At 40.6% G+C, this 17,320-nt stretch overlaps 1 protein-coding gene across 18 annotated transcripts in view; it reads left to right on the forward strand.

Moving 5' to 3' along the window:
• Nucleotides 1-17,320, forward strand: part of dlg1b (discs large MAGUK scaffold protein 1b) — a 100,440-nt gene that overhangs the window by 72,426 nt on the left and 10,694 nt on the right. For 11 of the 18 annotated variants that reach the window (XM_057334062.1, XM_057334064.1, XM_057334067.1 and 8 more), the window contains 12 exons: nt 704-840; nt 936-1,080; nt 6,384-6,510; nt 7,477-7,633; nt 7,750-7,852; nt 8,543-8,657; nt 8,897-9,073; nt 9,199-9,265; nt 11,862-11,961; nt 14,667-14,708; nt 16,130-16,180; nt 16,290-16,391. In XM_057334062.1, coding sequence (XP_057190045.1) covers nt 704-840; nt 936-1,080; nt 6,384-6,510; nt 7,477-7,633; nt 7,750-7,852; nt 8,543-8,657; nt 8,897-9,073; nt 9,199-9,265; nt 11,862-11,961; nt 14,667-14,708; nt 16,130-16,180; nt 16,290-16,391 — 1,323 coding nt within the window. Of the gene's footprint in view, nt 1-703; nt 841-935; nt 1,081-6,383; nt 6,511-7,476; nt 7,634-7,749; nt 7,853-8,542; nt 8,658-8,896; nt 9,074-9,198; nt 9,266-11,861; nt 11,962-12,252; nt 12,287-14,666; nt 14,709-16,129; nt 16,181-16,289; nt 16,392-17,320 lie in introns of all 18 variants that reach the window. The other 7 variants (XM_057334066.1, XM_057334071.1, XM_057334076.1 and 4 more) reach the window with 3 other exon arrangements.

Raw genomic sequence — 17,320 nt, forward strand, 5'->3', positions numbered from 1 at the left:
AATCATTTTACCATCTGTTTAATGTTAAATACCAAACTAACTGTTGTTCAGAATGTGTGTATTTTCATACCTGCTGTGGTTATATTGCTATTAAATCTAAAGAATGTGTAAATGAACCTGGACAAGGATTCACGGAATACATTGACTGAATAAGTTGACAGTGTGGCTCCTCAAAAATAATAGTTTTGGTTACATCAGATGAAATGTGCCGTTTTCTAGGTGTTCATTTATTGTTGATCTGAGCCTTTAATCCTCAGTGTAATGCAGGGTAGGCAGCAGGGGTGCTGCTAAATCACTTCTTGGATTTAATATCTGATCAGAGTAAAGAGCATACAAATGTTCAGCTCGCATGCCTTTAAAGAAAACCGTACACGTATATCAGGAGTCACAGGCAAACACACGCACGACCGGGCTATTTTCGGACCAGCCACAACATGCCGCAGTGTTCTACACAACAACTGTAAAGACTTTAAGCTGCTGTTGCCATGGAAACAGTACCCTCCCTTGGCTTCAGATGGTTTTCTCTTATAATTTATGCAATAATTTGGCTCTCACTGAGTTTAAAGATAGTGTTTTTAAGTTGTTGTTTGATAATGTTCAGCATGGCAGATGTTGTTAAAGTCGATATTTAATTGATGACATTTTTATCATTATCATTTTCACCTTCTGTTTTTTCCTGTTGTTTTTTCCTGGTGTATCTCAGGTCTTGGTTTCAGTATAGCAGGAGGTGTTGGAAATCAGCACATCCCCGGGGACAATAGCATCTACGTGACAAAAATTATCGAAGGTGGAGCCGCACACAAAGATGGAAGACTACAAATAGGAGACAAACTTCTTGCTGTAAGGAGAATACATTTTTGTTCTCATTCTTGATGATGTCATGCATGGTAACATACTGTATATTAAATTGTTATGTGTGTGTTGATGTGTCTTAGGTGAATAGCTCCTGCCTGGAAGAGGTTACCCATGAGCATGCCGTGACTGCCTTGAAAAATACCCCAGACGTGGTCTACTTAAAAGTGGCTAAACCCAACAGTGTCTTCATTAATGACAGTTTCGCCCCACCTGACATCACCAACTGTGAGTTTCACCACCCATGAGCTCCCATAAAATGAATCACTGCCTGTATTGTTAGGGATCAAATTAACAGTAACCACAGTGTTCATTCTCAAGTGATTTTCATTAAACATTGTGTGTGTTTGATGGTCGTCTTTCTGAAGTTTGGGGATTTTTATTTTGACTGGTAGTAGTCTCACTATTATTTGTATTCAGTTTTCGCTAACATGGAATTGCAGGCCATTCACATGTTATGCTAATGTAGTGATATTAAAGCAATCAGTGAAATGTGAAAAAAAAACAGGATAAACTGTTTGTACGGAGAGCTGTGGTGTGAGGCCTGGTAGTGAGCGTATTGATCTGTGCTCTGTTCGTCAGCCTGCCAGCGGGAGCACTAATAGGCCACAGAGGGGGGACTAAACTACTATCGATTACTCTCGTCTGAGCATGCAGCCCCCGCAGCCATTAAAGCCTACATCGTGTCTATCTAAGTGCAGGGTAGGTGAAGGTACAACTGCACGAATGTTCCTCTGTGCGTCTTCCTGGGAAAATGAGTCTGAATAATGCTACAAGCTGTGACCCGGCTGAGCTCTGTGCAAGTGTCTTTTTGGAAAACATTTGTTTTGTGCGTCGTAGTGATTTGTCTCTTTTGATGGAATAGTCAGGGTGAACACAGATGAAAATTTCATCGTCAAACTCTATCCATTGAGTGCAGGTTATACTCCAGAGTTTCAACTTTGACCCCATTAGCTGCTGACCTTTTGAAGCGCAGCCAATGATTACGTTTCTGCACGGCGTATCAGTACATGATTGTTATTAATGCAGAAACAATGTCTTCATTCAGACACATCCTTGGTGTTAAAAAAAGCACAAATAAGTTGAACAGCAAGTATATTAATAGACCCATCTGATTGGGCCATTGTTTTAAACCACATTTACCTGCTAGCAAGAGTGAAACGCAGGCAACAGCCAGATATGTCAGACGCATTTGTTCATAGACCAACAAGTCAGTGTCAAAGCAGCAGACGTTGGTGCTTAGAGATGCACTGCCTGATGCGAGCCATGTGAAAGAGCCTTTAGATTCATTGCCCCACAGCTTTTGACCTCTAGCACCCTGTACCTGTAGACATTTGAAGATGAGGACGTGCTTGTGTCTCTTGTTTTAAAATTCCTGGTAAGCTTGTTTTGAGAGCCACTTTTGAAAGCTGACCTATCCGGCCCATTGGTGCTCTCTGTGCATTTACATAATCAAGCACTCTCCACTGCTTAGCACTCCAATGACTCCTTGACCCCAGAGGCACTGTAACACACAAACACACGTGACACCACAGCACTCAATTAGATACAGTTTCATCATAAGGGGCTCTTGATCTCTCTGCGTTTACAGATATACCCTGCAAAACTCCCTTTAGACACACTTGCCTCTAAGCCTTAAACAGGATGCTCGGCATGTACCCCAGTACGATGAAGAATGACGCCGTCTCAAAGTCAACGCCAGAGCAGCTCTGACAATTTGACAAAACCATATCACTTACAAATTGAGGCCTGGTAGACTCTGATAAAGTGTATAGGAATCAGTTTGATTTTGTTAAGAGAAATCGAGTACTTGACCTTCAGTTGAAGGATTGCATGCAACATACTGGAGTCAAGGTATGGTTATGCCTTAAAGGAACAGAAAAAAAAACATTTTTTTAACTTTATTTTTATTGAGTTTTTTCCATTTTTACAGCATCAAAAAGAAAAACAGCTACAACAACAAGTAGAGTAGAGTATGGGGGTATACATAGTGTTTTTACATTTGTAGTTATATTAAATATATATAAACATACACTCACCTAAAGGATTATTAGGAACACCTGTTCAATTTCTCATTAATGCAATTATCTAATCAACCAATCACATGGCAGTTGCTTCAATGCATTTAGGGGTGTGGTCCTGGTCAAGACAATCTCCTGAACTCCAAACTGAATGTCAGAATGGGAAAGAAAGGTGATTTAAGCAATTTTGAGCGTGGCATGGTTGTTGGTGCCAGACGGGCCGGTCTGAGTATTTCACAATCTGCTCAGTTACTGAGATTTTCACGCACAACCATTTCTAGGGTTTACAAAGAATGGTGTGAAAAGGGAAAAACATCCAGTATGCGGCAGTCCTGTGGGCGAAAATGCCTTGTTGATGCTAGAGGTCAGAGGAGAATGGGCCGACTGATTCAAGCTGATAGAAGAGCAACTTTGACTGAAATAACCACTCGTTACAACCGAGGTATGCAGCAAAGCATTTGTGAAGCCACAACACGCACAACCTTGAGGCAGATGGGCTACAACAGCAGAAGACCCCACCGGGTACCACTCATCTCCACTACAAATAGGAAAAAGAGGCTACAATTTGCACGAGCTCACCAAAATTGGACAGTTGAAGACTGGAAAAATGTTGCCTGGTCTGATGAGTCTCGATTTCTGTTGAGACATTCAAATGGTAGAGTCAGAATTTGGCGTAAACAGAATGAGAACATGGATCCATCATGCCTTGTTACCACTGTGCAGGCTGGTGGTGGTGGTGTAATGGTGTGGGGGATGTTTTCTTGGCACACTTTAGGCCCCTTAGTGCCAATTGGGCATCGTTTAAATGCCACGGCCTACCTGAGCATTGTTTCTGACCATGTCCATCCCTTTATGACCACCATGTACCCATCCTCTAATGGCTACTTCCAGCAGGATAATGCACCATGTCACAAAGCTCGAATCATTTCAAATTGGTTTCTTGAACATGACAATGAGTTCACTGTACTAGAATGGCCCCCACAGTCACCAGATCTCAACCCGATAGAACATCTTTGGGATGTGGTGGAACGGGAGCTTCGTGCCCTGGATGTGCATCCCACAAATCTCCATCAACTGCAAGATGCTATCCTATCAATATGGGCCAACATTTCTAAAGAATGCTTTCAGCACCTTGTTGAATCAATGCCACGTAGAATTAAGGCAGTTCTGAAGGCGAAAGGGGGTCAAACACCGTATTAGTATGGTGTTCCTAATAATCCTTTAGGTGAGTGTATATTCACACATGTAGATCATTCATTGTTTACATAGTATTTAATCCATTTCTCCCAGTATTTTAGCAATAAATCCTTTTTAAATCTAAAAATAAAAGTCAATTCTTCCATATTATATATTTCTTTAACAATTTCTATCCATTCATCAAGTAAAGGGGTGTCCTGCTTATACCAGTTCCTGGTAATACTCAGGAAAAACCTTTTATAGCATTTAATTTTTGGGGGGGACTTTGACCACCCTTGTCACTATAAACGTTCCTTGCATGGCTGTGTGATGATTCTTAAAAAAAAATCTGCTTCAGAAATGTTTTTACCGCGGCTTGTAATAACATGAGGGTGAGTAAGTAATGACAGGATTTTATTTCTAGTGGAACTGTTTGGTGGAGCACATGAACGCATGGACCAGTGAAGACAAATCTGTGTCAAGAGACAAAGTGTAATGATGCCAGTAAACACACACAGCATCCCAGTGGAGTTAGGAGACAAGGATGCTTAGCTCCGCATGACTTTTAGGCGTGAAAGACCAATCGCAAATTCAATCACAGCTGGGATCATATGGTCAAGCCAGTTTTGCTAATCCAAGCAGCAATATCCTAATGCAGGGGAGAAGGCGGCATGTGGAACGATGCCACAGCGTCCGCAGAGAACCGACCCGAGTCTGAGCTAATGAATGAGAAATAATTCTTTTAAGTGAGCTCATCTTACCAGCAGTCCAGTTCACAATGAAAATAATGGCCGTTAAATATAACTGAGTTAGTGTCTATATATTTTTTTCTTTTTGTCAGTTGTTTTGAGGAGTCTTCGTATCAGTAGATTATATTTTTGTTGCTGTGGAGAGCCATAAAGCATGCATTTCATCATCTGTTGGCCGTTTTTATCGCACCGCTCTGTCCCGCTCTGCTCTGCCTGAGGGTGAAGGTTTCTGCAGCTAAGCCTCACGTCAGAGGACACTGTGCAGTCCTGTTGGTGGATAGAAAGTTACTGCTCTGGGACACCTGGAGCTAAATGTGTATCTCACAATCATCATGGAGCTCATAGTGATCAGTGCCTGGAACAGCAAAATAAGATCAGGATAGATTTAATATAACTGTAAAAGTAAACAGTAAAATTAGCAAATGCGCATAATGACAACACAAAAGAGCACAGTCTAGCATAATGTTATTTGTTATTTACTCATTACTTTACTTGTTGTTGTACATAAAATATGAACTTACTACAGATGGTCGAATTTGATCAAACTGATTCGAGTGCTCTTTTCGTGATGGCACCTCTGACTGCGGCGCGTCTCTGCCCTCCTCCACTGGCTTCCCTGCGTTGTCTTTGATCGATATTAATCAACGTTTCATTTCGACAAATAAGAATATCCTAAATTTAAAGCCTGAAAAATAATCTGCGTGCACATGGGGACTGTTTAACGTGGTGCTGTAAATGGACTTGCTGCACCTAACCTAATGCGGTTGCTAATGTCGTTAATGTGACGTATTCACCTCAGGCATCATGATCGAGGGGAAAATTCCTAAGGCTGATGGCTTTTTATTTGCCTGGTTTTATTTTTAACTTAACTAATATTTTTATATTTTGTTAATAAAAAAAATATTTCTGGAAATCATCTTGCGACCCCGCCCTCGCGGCCTTGCGGGCCCCCCATCCCCGGCCGCGACCCCCACTTTGGGAACCCCTGCTCTAAGTAGATGCTGTATTGTTGTATTTGATACTTATGCTCTGAGAGCACAAATCTGGTCTGATCGCTTCTGATTCAGTGTTTTATCTGATCACGGGTCAGAGTAGTCCTTCATACAGTGGACACTCGGAAGAGACCACGTATCTCATAGGTTTCTATTTTTGAAGCATTCACTCGAAGCATTGCGAGTATATTGTCTATTTCATCATTATGCAAGCAAAACGACGCTTGCTTAAACCAGCCGGCGCAGTGATCCCCGGCAGCTTTTTGTCATGAGCCGAGCTGCTTAGAGAGACAAAGAGACAGGTCACATTAGAAAAGTTTAGGCTCAGTTTCATCATGACCCCCAGGTCTTTTTCTCCCACATGAATGTCTGTGTAAGCAGAGCCTCTGTGGAGGCCCGGGTGCTAAAAGCTCAACTCAAGATATCATTTACTGTCAAAGTGCTTTAAAACCTATGCCACCTGAAGAGCATGTAGTTGTGCAAGTTAGTATAGTGGATTAGATTTAACCTGGGACTTGAAAAAGCTCTAAAAACAAGCAAGAAATGCTTGTTATTTGAATTGTGTTCATGATGGTACCTGTTTTCTGTTCCAGCCTATTCCCAGCACATGGAAAACCATATCAACCCCCCAAGCTATCTGAGCCAACCGCTGCCCCCGGTGCATTCAGGACGCTATTCCCCGACCCCAAAGACCATGGTGGGGGATGATGATGTCACCAGGTACGGTTCGCCTGTTTTGCTTAATTGTTTTGATATTTATTGGCAACCAGAATGTTTTTCCTTGCTTCCTCTTCACTGCTCCATTTACATCCTTTATTCCCGGCCTGCATAAGGCTGCGGAGATAAGTGGTGTTAAATGTGCAGGTGCTTACCCATGGTGGAGCTCGGTGTTTGACATTCTTCAGGATATCTCTCCTCTGTTGCTCAAGGTCTTTATAGTTTCTCACTGCTGCAGGTGACTGAATGCTGTCAATGTGAGATAACGGCAATGTCACTCACACAAAGCAGCACAAAATGAAAGAAAAGGTCTAGATAAATCGGTCAACCTTACTTGTTTACCTCAGTTAGTGGATGAGAGAGTTAAAAAACGGCCTATGAAAAATCACATCTTATGCAAAGCAATGCAACACTAGACCTTCAGACAGATAGAGAAATCTGGCCAGACACGTCATCGCCGATTTAGCGATTTGATAAGCTCCACATTTAGCCCGTTCACGTCATGTGTCGGTTCATTTTCATAAAAACCAGGATGCATCATCAAGCCTCTTAGCCGGCCTGCCAGAAAATGAATAAACAAGATTGTTGTAATCCAACAGAACAAACGATTCTATTAATCTGTCCGTTTAGGTGCGAAGGAAGATTTGAAATTGAGCTCAACAATCAAACATGCACAAAGTAGCCTCAAAGCAGAATGTGTGCCATTCTAGATGCCATTGTATTTGAGTCATGTGTTGTGGTCCTTAGACAAGGAAGCTGATGTGATAAAAATGGCATTTGACCTTATAGTGCCTATATTTTCCGTTTTAAGATGTATTACAGAGCTGAGTTGAACTAGAACAGCAGTGCCTCCAAGAGGCCAGATAAATACATTAGTCCTGTACTCTTAAATAAAAAAACTAAAAGACATTATTGCCTTCCGTTGTACCTTAACGCATGATTTGGATTGGTATTTTTTTTGTGATGCAGGGAGCCCAGGAAGGTTGTACTGCATCGGGGGACCACAGGACTCGGTTTTAACATTGTGGGTGGTGAGGATGGAGAGGGCATCTTTATCTCCTTCATCCTCGCTGGAGGCCCTGCAGACCTGTGCGGAGAGCTCAGTAAAGGAGACCGTCTGGTGTCTGTGAGTATCCAGAACCGCCTGTGAAATTGTGGGCTGTTTTTCACCATACACAGCAGACGTTCTTAACTTTCCATGTGATATACATCACTGTCACTGCTTGCTCTCTTGACGCACAGGTGAATGGAATAGACCTCCGCGGTGCCACTCACGAACAGGCAGCGGCAACCCTGAAGAACGCCGGACAAACCGTTACCATTGTGGCCCAGTACAGACCAGAAGGTAAATCGCTCTTACGGTTGGGCGATGTCACCGGAAATCATTTTGAGAGCTCACTAAAAATAAATAAGAAATCAATCGCCGATCAGCAGAAGTCTGTTTGCTGTGTTATTGTGAGAAGTAAAAAGCCAATACTCCAGTTTTATAGCCATCTATTGGTTCATTTGACTCATTACCTTAGATCAGAGTTAATAAATAAACCTCGTGTTCTTTGTTCTTGTGTTTGGATATTGAGTCAACTAAAGTTGATGATATAACCTGTACATACATTATTGTGCTGTTACACATACTTCTTTTTGCATCTCCTGGAAAAAAAGAGCTTCATTGCTTTGACACAATCACGTTTAATATACTTTTAACTTTAACAGCAGACGTGTTCATAGTAGCTATTTTAGGGACAGTGAAGTGCAATGAAGTGGTTATGAATGCTTATTACATGCTTGATTCTGATTGGTCAGTCACATTATTCTGAGGTCACTCTTTTTTCTTTCAGATTTCTTTCAATTTCCAATAAAACAAATGTTAACGTATATTTATTCATTCGTTTTAAAGTAGCCATGTAATTAGCAAGATTGTTTAGTCGGTCATTCTTTTATAAAAAACAAAGATTAGATCGTCCTGTCTGGGTTTGTTTTGTGATAATGACCAGCAGCAGAACTCTGGACATTGATGTTTGTGTTTTTTTTTTTATAGAGTACAGCCGATTTGAGGCCAAGATCCATGACCTCCGAGAACAGATGATGAACAGCAGCATCAGTTCGGGCTCAGGATCACTGAGGACCAGTCAGAAGAGATCATTATACGTTAGGTACCAGAATGACACTGCATGACACAATACAATAAACACAAATGTGCCAATTCCGTAATCAGATAAAAAAAATGATATGACTTAGATTTACAGTTCAGTATGTTTATGTATTAAGTCAAGAGATTTGTTGCCATTTTAAAAGCTTTTTCTCTTGCTTTGCCACATGTGCTTAAACCTAAAGGAAGAGAGTATATAATCTGTTGAATGAACCCAGTTTCGTGCTCACTGTGTTTTTGCAGGGCACTGTTTGATTATGATAAAACTAAGGATTCAGGGCTGCCCAGCCAAGGCTTGAACTTTAAGTTTGGGGACATCTTGCACGTTGTGAACGCTTCAGACGATGAGTGGTGGCAGGCACGGCAGGTCACTCCTCAGGGAGAGGTGGAGGAGATGGGCGTCATCCCCAGCAAGAGAAGGTGGGTGAAGGGCATGTACCAGTGTTTGCACTGAACTGTCATACATCTCAACTTTGATCACATATTGTATGACAAAAATCGTTTGTAAGTTCAATTAAAGCAATTGTAACCTGTTTTCATTCAAGGGTGGAGAAGAAGGAAAGAGCCAGATTAAAGACAGTCAAATTTAACTCCAAGTCACGGGAGAAAGTAGTAAGTAAAGCATTCCTGCATGTTGTACACTTATAAATAATAAGCTACTGATAATATCACATATGAACAGTCTTATATACTATAATGAAATCTCAGCTCTGTTCCAAAACCTAGTGAGCTGCTCATATTGACAGCTGCTTTCCAAGCACCCCTAACAATGAAGTCTATTCGGTTTTTTTAAGTTTGGTGCAAAGCCAATGATGGAGTGCTTTGAACATAAAATAACATTGCACACACAAAGAATGAGTTAAACAGTCCACTTTGAACTATACTGAACTGTTGTTTAGATCAGTAGGCCACATAAGAATGTGGATAGGATCTATTCAAATCTTGAATTGTCTAGCTAGGCAACTCACAATGTTTTGGAACGTTAGCTTGTAATAATATAGTTTTAGTGTCCAATAGAGTAAATACGATCTTTTCTTCATTCTTGAGAAATGCTTATGGTACTTAAAAAACAGTATTCCTTTCAAATCAGTTTAAAATAGCAAATGGTAATGTTCCTACCTCTGTGAAAGTTTGACCATTTGATATTAACCCACATGTAATAATGCTCAGTCAGTACGTTCAGTGGACTGGATGTCATGAACTAATAAGTCTTCCATGAATGATCCGGATGAAATTAACAGCATGTGTAACTGCAAGTGCTACAAGCCCAAAAGGGGCCGTTCTATAACATGTAACCGTACTGTAAAGCATCAGTAACTCGTTTTAAGACATAGAGGTCAAAAGACCAGACCTTTAGCCACAGCACATTCTGTCTAACATGCCGATGAAAGCAATGCATGATAGGAAAACGAAGGACAAATACGCTTGCCATTGATGTTTGACTGCTTGTCTATCTGTATGCCTCCCTCACATCTATTCTGTATCCTCACACTTTCCTCCTTTTATTGACTACTCCAGTGGTTCTCAACTCTGGCCCGCGAGATCCACTTTCCTGCCGAGTTTAGCCCCAACTCTGATAAAACACCTGAAGAGGCTAATCTGTGATTTCAGAAGCAGACGCGTTCAACTTAATGCGTCGCTGCGCAGATTGTTTAGCATTTCGCATTAAAGTACCGCGAGAGCGATTCAAATACGTACCGAGCAATCTGAACTTGAATCGATATCACGGTACTTAAATGTCATACGATGATAGATTTGCGCAGCGCCGCATTAAGTTGAACGCATCTATTCCTAAAGATGCTGATTAGCTCGTTCAGGTGTTTTATCAGAGTTGGGGCTAAACTCGGCAGGAAAATGGATCTCGCGGGCCAGAGTTGAGGACCACTGGACTACTCAATGGCCCTTCCTGTAGCGCAGCAGGTAGAGCATCAAATTTATGGGTTTGAATGCCAGGGAATGCACGTAGCGCCTAAATGAAATGGAAGTCACTTTGAATAGAAGTGTCTGCCAGATGCATAAATGCATGGTAATGCAGTGCTCTCCACAATATCACAGTGGTGCAGTGTAAACAAGCCAGGCTTATAACTGATCACAATGTTAAGGATGCAAATGCCCTTAAAAAACACCTGTAACTAATGCTGCATCATTCCTAGTATTCAGTGATATGTCAAATTTACAGCCACGTGGTCTTATTTATCCAAACAAACATATGGTCTGAATTGCATTCCCTTGCCCTTGTACCAAAAATCCAAATGTTGTGTGGCCTGGTGTTGCTGCTGTGAAGAAAAGAACAACTACAGTATCAAAGCTGTCACATGCGTCCACATGCTTCTGGCACACTCACAAAGCTTCTTACCCCGCATGCAAAAACAGCCACCCTATCTGTCTGCCTTCAGGAGCTTTCTCTCTTGTGTTTGAGACTTCCTGCTGCTAGCTGCTTCTTTTGGGTCTATGGCTCAAATCTATTTGTCCATTCTTCATGCATTCCAGATTCAATTCTGACTTTGTGATGTCCTCCACCAGTTTACACCACCTATTAGAAATTGACAGTTTTGTGATATTGCTTTTATACAACAGTGTTAAAGTGATAGTTCACCCAAGAATGAAAATACTGTCATCTTTACTCGCCCTCTTGTCATTTCAAACCTGTATGACTTTCCTTCTCCACAGAACACACAAAAGAAGATATTTGGAAGAATGTTGGTAACTTGCACTGGTTTTGTATCCATACAATAGAAGTGCATGGGTGCCGGCGCTGTTCGGGTACGAACATTCTTCAAAATATCTTCTTTTCAGAAGAAAGAAAGTCACACAGGTATGAAATGGGATGAGGGTGCATAAATGCTGACAAAAAAACTTCCAAGCACTCCCTATACATTGACATGAAACTGTGTGTGAAGTAGAGCAGCAGTTTTTTCTTTCTGTTCAGTTTTATAATAACTTTGATCCAATTCCACTCCAGCAAAATGATGCAAATAATGAAAGTGCTCTTCTAAAACGACTTGTCCTATCAAATTAAGCATCCAGAACTGTTGTATAAATGCATCTTGAATCACATATAATGACAGTGGCCTTTGACCTGAAACTGTTTGAGCTACCAGAGGTCCACAAAGCCCAGAGCAGAACAGTCATCTTTATTTTCTCCATACAGACATTAGACAGCCCTCTTCCCTGCCCTTCTTTTCTTTTGCCCTCTTCTCTTCCTCAGCAGTCCCTCAATGACAAGCGTAAAAAGAACCTCTTTTCCCGCAAGTTCCCATTCTACAAGAACAAGGAGACGAGTGAGCAGGAAACGAGCGATGTGGACCGTAAGTACAGACAGTCCTGCCACTAAAAGTGGCACCACAGCTCAATGCTGGGCAAGAATAGGGTCGAAGGTCAGAAAGACAGAGGTGGGCACTGCTCCACTGGGCACAACAGGCATCAGATCTCTCTTTAGACACAATAGGTGATAGGTTTTGCGCTTCAGAGTACAGCGGACTACAGAACTTTGTGTTTTGGTGCCTGCTGTGCCTAGTGGCTGGACCAGGCCTGCGAATGTCTCAGTAACCCATGTACTCTTGTGGTTGTTGTCTCTCTTGTTGCTTCCTTGCTGACAGGACAACCCAGACGACATGCTTTCCAAAGGCCAGAGTAAGTGTTTCCCTGCAGATGATCGCTCGGTCAACTGTGGACCAGATCGCCTCTCTGTTTCTTTCACATCTCTCAGTCCATCACATAGCTCATACTGATCTCTTTTCAGAGAGTACATTTAGAGTCCAAAAGCTTCTGCATTTGTTTGAAGCAGCAGACACACTGTTCTCTATTTGGTGGCATTGGTGTGGGTGAAGGGTTTTTGCTGTCTGTCCCATTGCGTTCTGTGGAATCTCCTGTCAGTACCTGAATTTGATTTGATAATGGTACAGTATTCTAAAAATATACAGACGCGGAAAAACATAAGAGACCATTTCAGAATTATTTTCAATTTTTCTGAATTTACTATTTATAGGTATGTGTTTAGGTAAAATGATCGTTTTTGTTTTATTCTATGTACTGACAATATTTCTCCGAAAATTTTAAATAAAAATATTGTTTCTATTTATTCCATTTATTTGCAGAAAATGAAAACTGGTGAAACATGTCAAAATAACAGAAAAGTTGCTCTGTATTTTTTCAGACCTCAAAACCTGCAAAGAAAACAAGTTCATTTTCATTCTTAAGCAATACAACAGTAATCTTAGTACATGTATTTAGGAAAAGTTCAAAAGCCGTTTTTAATGTGAAAACCTCGATTTTTATCACAGTTTTCGTGTGTCTTGTCATGGTGTCAGTCTGTCACATTGCTGTTGGATGACTTTGTCACTCCTGAGGTTTGATTTTGTTGAAATTCATCAGATACTGGACTGGAAATGCTGTTAATTATTATTTATAAATAATTATATATAGTTAATTAATTAATATAAAAATTTGGAATGGTCTCTTAATTTTTTCCCCCGGTTGTATATACAGTCATATATAACTGTACTGCCATATAAAGTATTTATTACGGAAGCCGCTAGGTGTCACCGTGCTGCAACGGAAGAAAACACATGCAAACAGAAAAAACACCAGCAAATTCAGAAAGCATCTTCATTAGTTTGGCGACACATGCCCTGCAAATCCTCACAACACAAACAAATACAGAAACGCGCTGCAAGTGGCACAAACAACAACGGAAGTGTTTCCGGGGGACTCAAAAAACTGATGTACCATGGCTGGGACGTGCTTCATTTCACTGTGCCCATAATTTGTAGGTGGAGAAGAACTTATATTGGGGTCCTATTTTCTTTGTTGTTGATCATGTTAAATGTACTTAATAATTGATTAAACAATATGAAACTTTTTCGTCCTTCCACGTTAGTGACACTTGTGAAAGAATGTCAGGCAGCTAACACTACATTTCATAGTTTCTTTTGTTAAATTGTTCAAAATCGGCCGGCTAGAATAGAAAAATGCATAAAAACTGCGTTTAAACCCACGCAGATCAAACGCATAAAACAGAACGTACAAAAAACTGACAAAACAGAACGTTTATTGACAGTCTGTGGTATAAGGTTATCTTTTGTATTTTGTTTACATGTTGTTGATAAGAAAACAAGCGTAAAGGCCTATTATACGCTGGAAAGTCTGTTCCTCAGCCTGTTACAGTAAAACCGACAGCGGAAAAGACTCGCTATTCTTCGTTTGCATTGGAATCTCACAGAAATGACACGCGTCCCAACCATGGTGCATCAGTTTTCGAGTCCCCTGGAAACACTTCCGTTGTCGTTTGTGGTACTTGCAGCGTGTTTCTGTATTTGTTTGTGTTGCTAGAATTTGCAGCGCGTTTCTGTATTTGTTTGTGTTGCGAGAATTTGCAGGGCATGTGTCGCCAAACTAATGAAGATGCTTTCTGAATGTGATTGTGTTTTTTCTATTTGCATGTGCTTTCTTCCTTTGCAGCGGTGACACCTAGCGACTTCCGTAATTTATGGTTGTCAAAAGTTGTTTTAAAGTAGATTTGCTGTTATACAGTACAGTATATTCTAGATTTCAGTCTCATCAGAATATTCAATGAAAACTGTCATTTACTCACCCTCATGTTTCTCAAAAACATCACTTCAATTTAAATCTGTTTGTTTGTGTAGCATGTTGCATGGTTAATTTTATGATGATTGTTTTGGGGCTTAAACCTTGGATAGCTGCTTTTATTGGATGCAAAAAAATCTCTTTAAAAGTGAAGTCAGATGTGTTGTGAGTTACATGAGGATGAGTAAATGCATGATTTTCATTTGGTAATGTATTGAGCCTTGAAACACCTTACACTGGATTCTACACACTGTATTGTGCCCACTATACCGTACACTAAAGTGTGCTGTGTCCCTCTAGTGGTGTATGTGTACTCCTCCATAGTAAAGGTCAAGGCTGGTATTTCTCTTTCTTTGTAGTCACTTCATAAATCGTGTTCTGCAGTTTTTGGTTTTCATCATCCATTTTCCCTCTGTTATGATTTCAGAGCATGTCACCTCCAATGCCAGTGATAGTGAGAGTAGTTACCGTAAGTTTTTCCTTTCACTGTGCGCTTCGTCCGTCATTCCCGTCTGTTTTCCTTTCACGTATTTAACACTCTGTTGTGCTCTTATATCTCTTATGTGTATGAGAGATCTGTAGTGCATACACAATAACATATTATCCCTCTTAAAATATGATAAAACATACACCGCTGTTAAATAAAATAACACCAAGCAGTGTTATTCGGGGCTTCAGAAGAGTTTACATTGCTCAGCAGACATCAGTGCCCACCCCCCTTCTATCTGAGCGGCACTGCAGTGAGACAGGCTGGGTAATGTTCCAGAAGCCACAACAGATACAATACCAAAATCAATCAGTGAGCCCTCCGCCAGCCCCTGGCTCAGTCTCCATGGCAACCGTGCACCCCATCACTTTCCAGTCCTTGCCCCTCTTTCTCTCTCTGTCAGAGACAGTTAGAGTCACAGCGGCGCTATATTAAAGCCACTCTAAAGATATTACTATACCGTCTCGCGGGAGCCAGATATTACACACAACTGCAGTGCAGACAGGAAGAGAGGGCTGGGTATCGCCAACCTCCTCACGATTTAATACGTCATGACGCAATACAACATCATTATTATTACGTAGCAATGTAAGCTGCGTCAAATGTGCGATCAGATTGAGTCTCTCTCGTGTGGTTTATCTCATTTTTGTCTAAAACGTTGCCCCATAGATTAGCTTTAACTGCACTGAGAAATGCATATTTTAGAGTTTCATCTTATGTAGACTTGTGTCTTATGTTTTTCTTAGTAATATATAGAAAAAACAAACATAAATTGTTGAGAAAAGCAGAATATTAGATATCAGTGATCTGTCATGCATATGAATAGCAGGCAGTTAATCATTTTGTGTCGCACTTGCTTTGCGTTCTAACGCATATGACCTTGTTTTGCTGAAATGTATAATGAATGAAGAACGAATGTGTAAATAACATTTTGTGCTTGAAGTACTCAGTATGCTAATATGCTCTCGTACATCACAGGCCCTTATGAACTCTATTAAAATTTAAAGATCATTGTTCATTCATTTAAAACAAACCCGTATCTGCGTCTAACCCTTGATGCACTGACGGGCAGTCAGGCCTGCTGAGATCCGCAGAAAGAGCTCCACTTTAATCATTATGACAGTCTCACACCAGCCGTGACTGAGGACTCAGTCCTTTCACTTTAACACCATACACCTGTGTAGCAGAGAGGACCTCTAGCGGCCACAAAGCTGTTGTTACAATTTCATAGGTTTAAACTGCATGAGAAGAAAAACGTAACAGCTTTTTAACACTGCCTCATTCTCAGGGAGTGTAATGTGCTTGCCCTGATTCCTTTTTCACATAATGATACTAACATAAACCACACTCAAATGTTTTCTTTTTTTGGGGTGCTAAACTGTACATGCATGTTTTTTCCTCAGGTGGTCAAGAGGAATATGTGCTGTCCTACGAGCCAGTCTGTCAACAGGAAGGTACAATGCTAAATGAATAAATCTGAAGATCTAAATGATTGAAGTTTTCATTATAATACATAAACACTATTTGAGTCAGCTTGTTTACTCTGATGCCCTCTTTTCTCAGTTAACTACGCACGACCAGTGATCATCTTGGGTCCGATGAAGGACAGAGTAAATGATGACCTGATATCAGAATTCCCCGACAAATTTGGCTCGTGTGTTCCCCGTAAGTATCATTCTGTACACCAGTGTGATGATCATTAAATCGGAACACATCATTATAGTTGCTGTAACAAATGTTCTATATTTACAAAAACATCAAGTGTAAAAGACATCCCAGGCTGCAGGTTAAAGGGGTCATATAGGGTCACGAGTACCACTTTTTGTCTTGAATTTTACATACAGTAGACACAGGTTGTTTCTCAATCAGCTCCCTAGGTCCCGAGGTTGTGAATTAGTATATCGTGTTTGCCAAGTGGTTGATGTCTTCAGCGAAACATATTTTGTTGACCTAAGGACAACATTTTTATAAATAAAACCTAAACCCACACCAAACCCCAACCCTAACCATAGCTTACCCCTAAAATCAGAGGGAAATGATAAGTGAAAAACAATGGTCTACACAGCAAAATCGGCAGTGTTAAAAAAGGTCAAATTAACTCCCACAGTGTATATATAATCCACACTTTGATAGTGTGGATTATATATACACTTTGAGTGTTAATTTGTCCTTTTTTAACACTTGCGAAGCACCTAATCCTGGTTGGAAGATTAAACTTAAAATAAACTGTAAATTTATTTCTGAAATCTGATTGGTTGATTTAAACGTTGCCCTATGATGTTGCCCGAAGGACATCAACCACTTGGCAAAAACAGGAGAGTCCTGGTTCAGGCACTGGTAAGGACCCTAGCTCACTTCACATTGGGACACTGTTCACTTATTTTCATGTGACGTGACAGCGTAAGCGCATTATGATACTTGACAGCTGGTATTTATCAACAACAGGCAAACCCACAAGTCTAACTTTATTTTTTAAATTTTAAATACTGTTTGAAGTACATTTGAGAAACAATCTAGCAACTCATAATGTAATAACTCCACATAATGTAAAAACTGCACATAATGTAAAAAGTATTACATTATTACTGTAATGA

The sequence above is a fragment of the Triplophysa rosa genome, linkage group LG5 (assembly GCF_024868665.1).
Source record: "Triplophysa rosa linkage group LG5, Trosa_1v2, whole genome shotgun sequence".
Lineage (NCBI taxonomy): Eukaryota > Metazoa > Chordata > Actinopteri > Cypriniformes > Nemacheilidae > Triplophysa > Triplophysa rosa.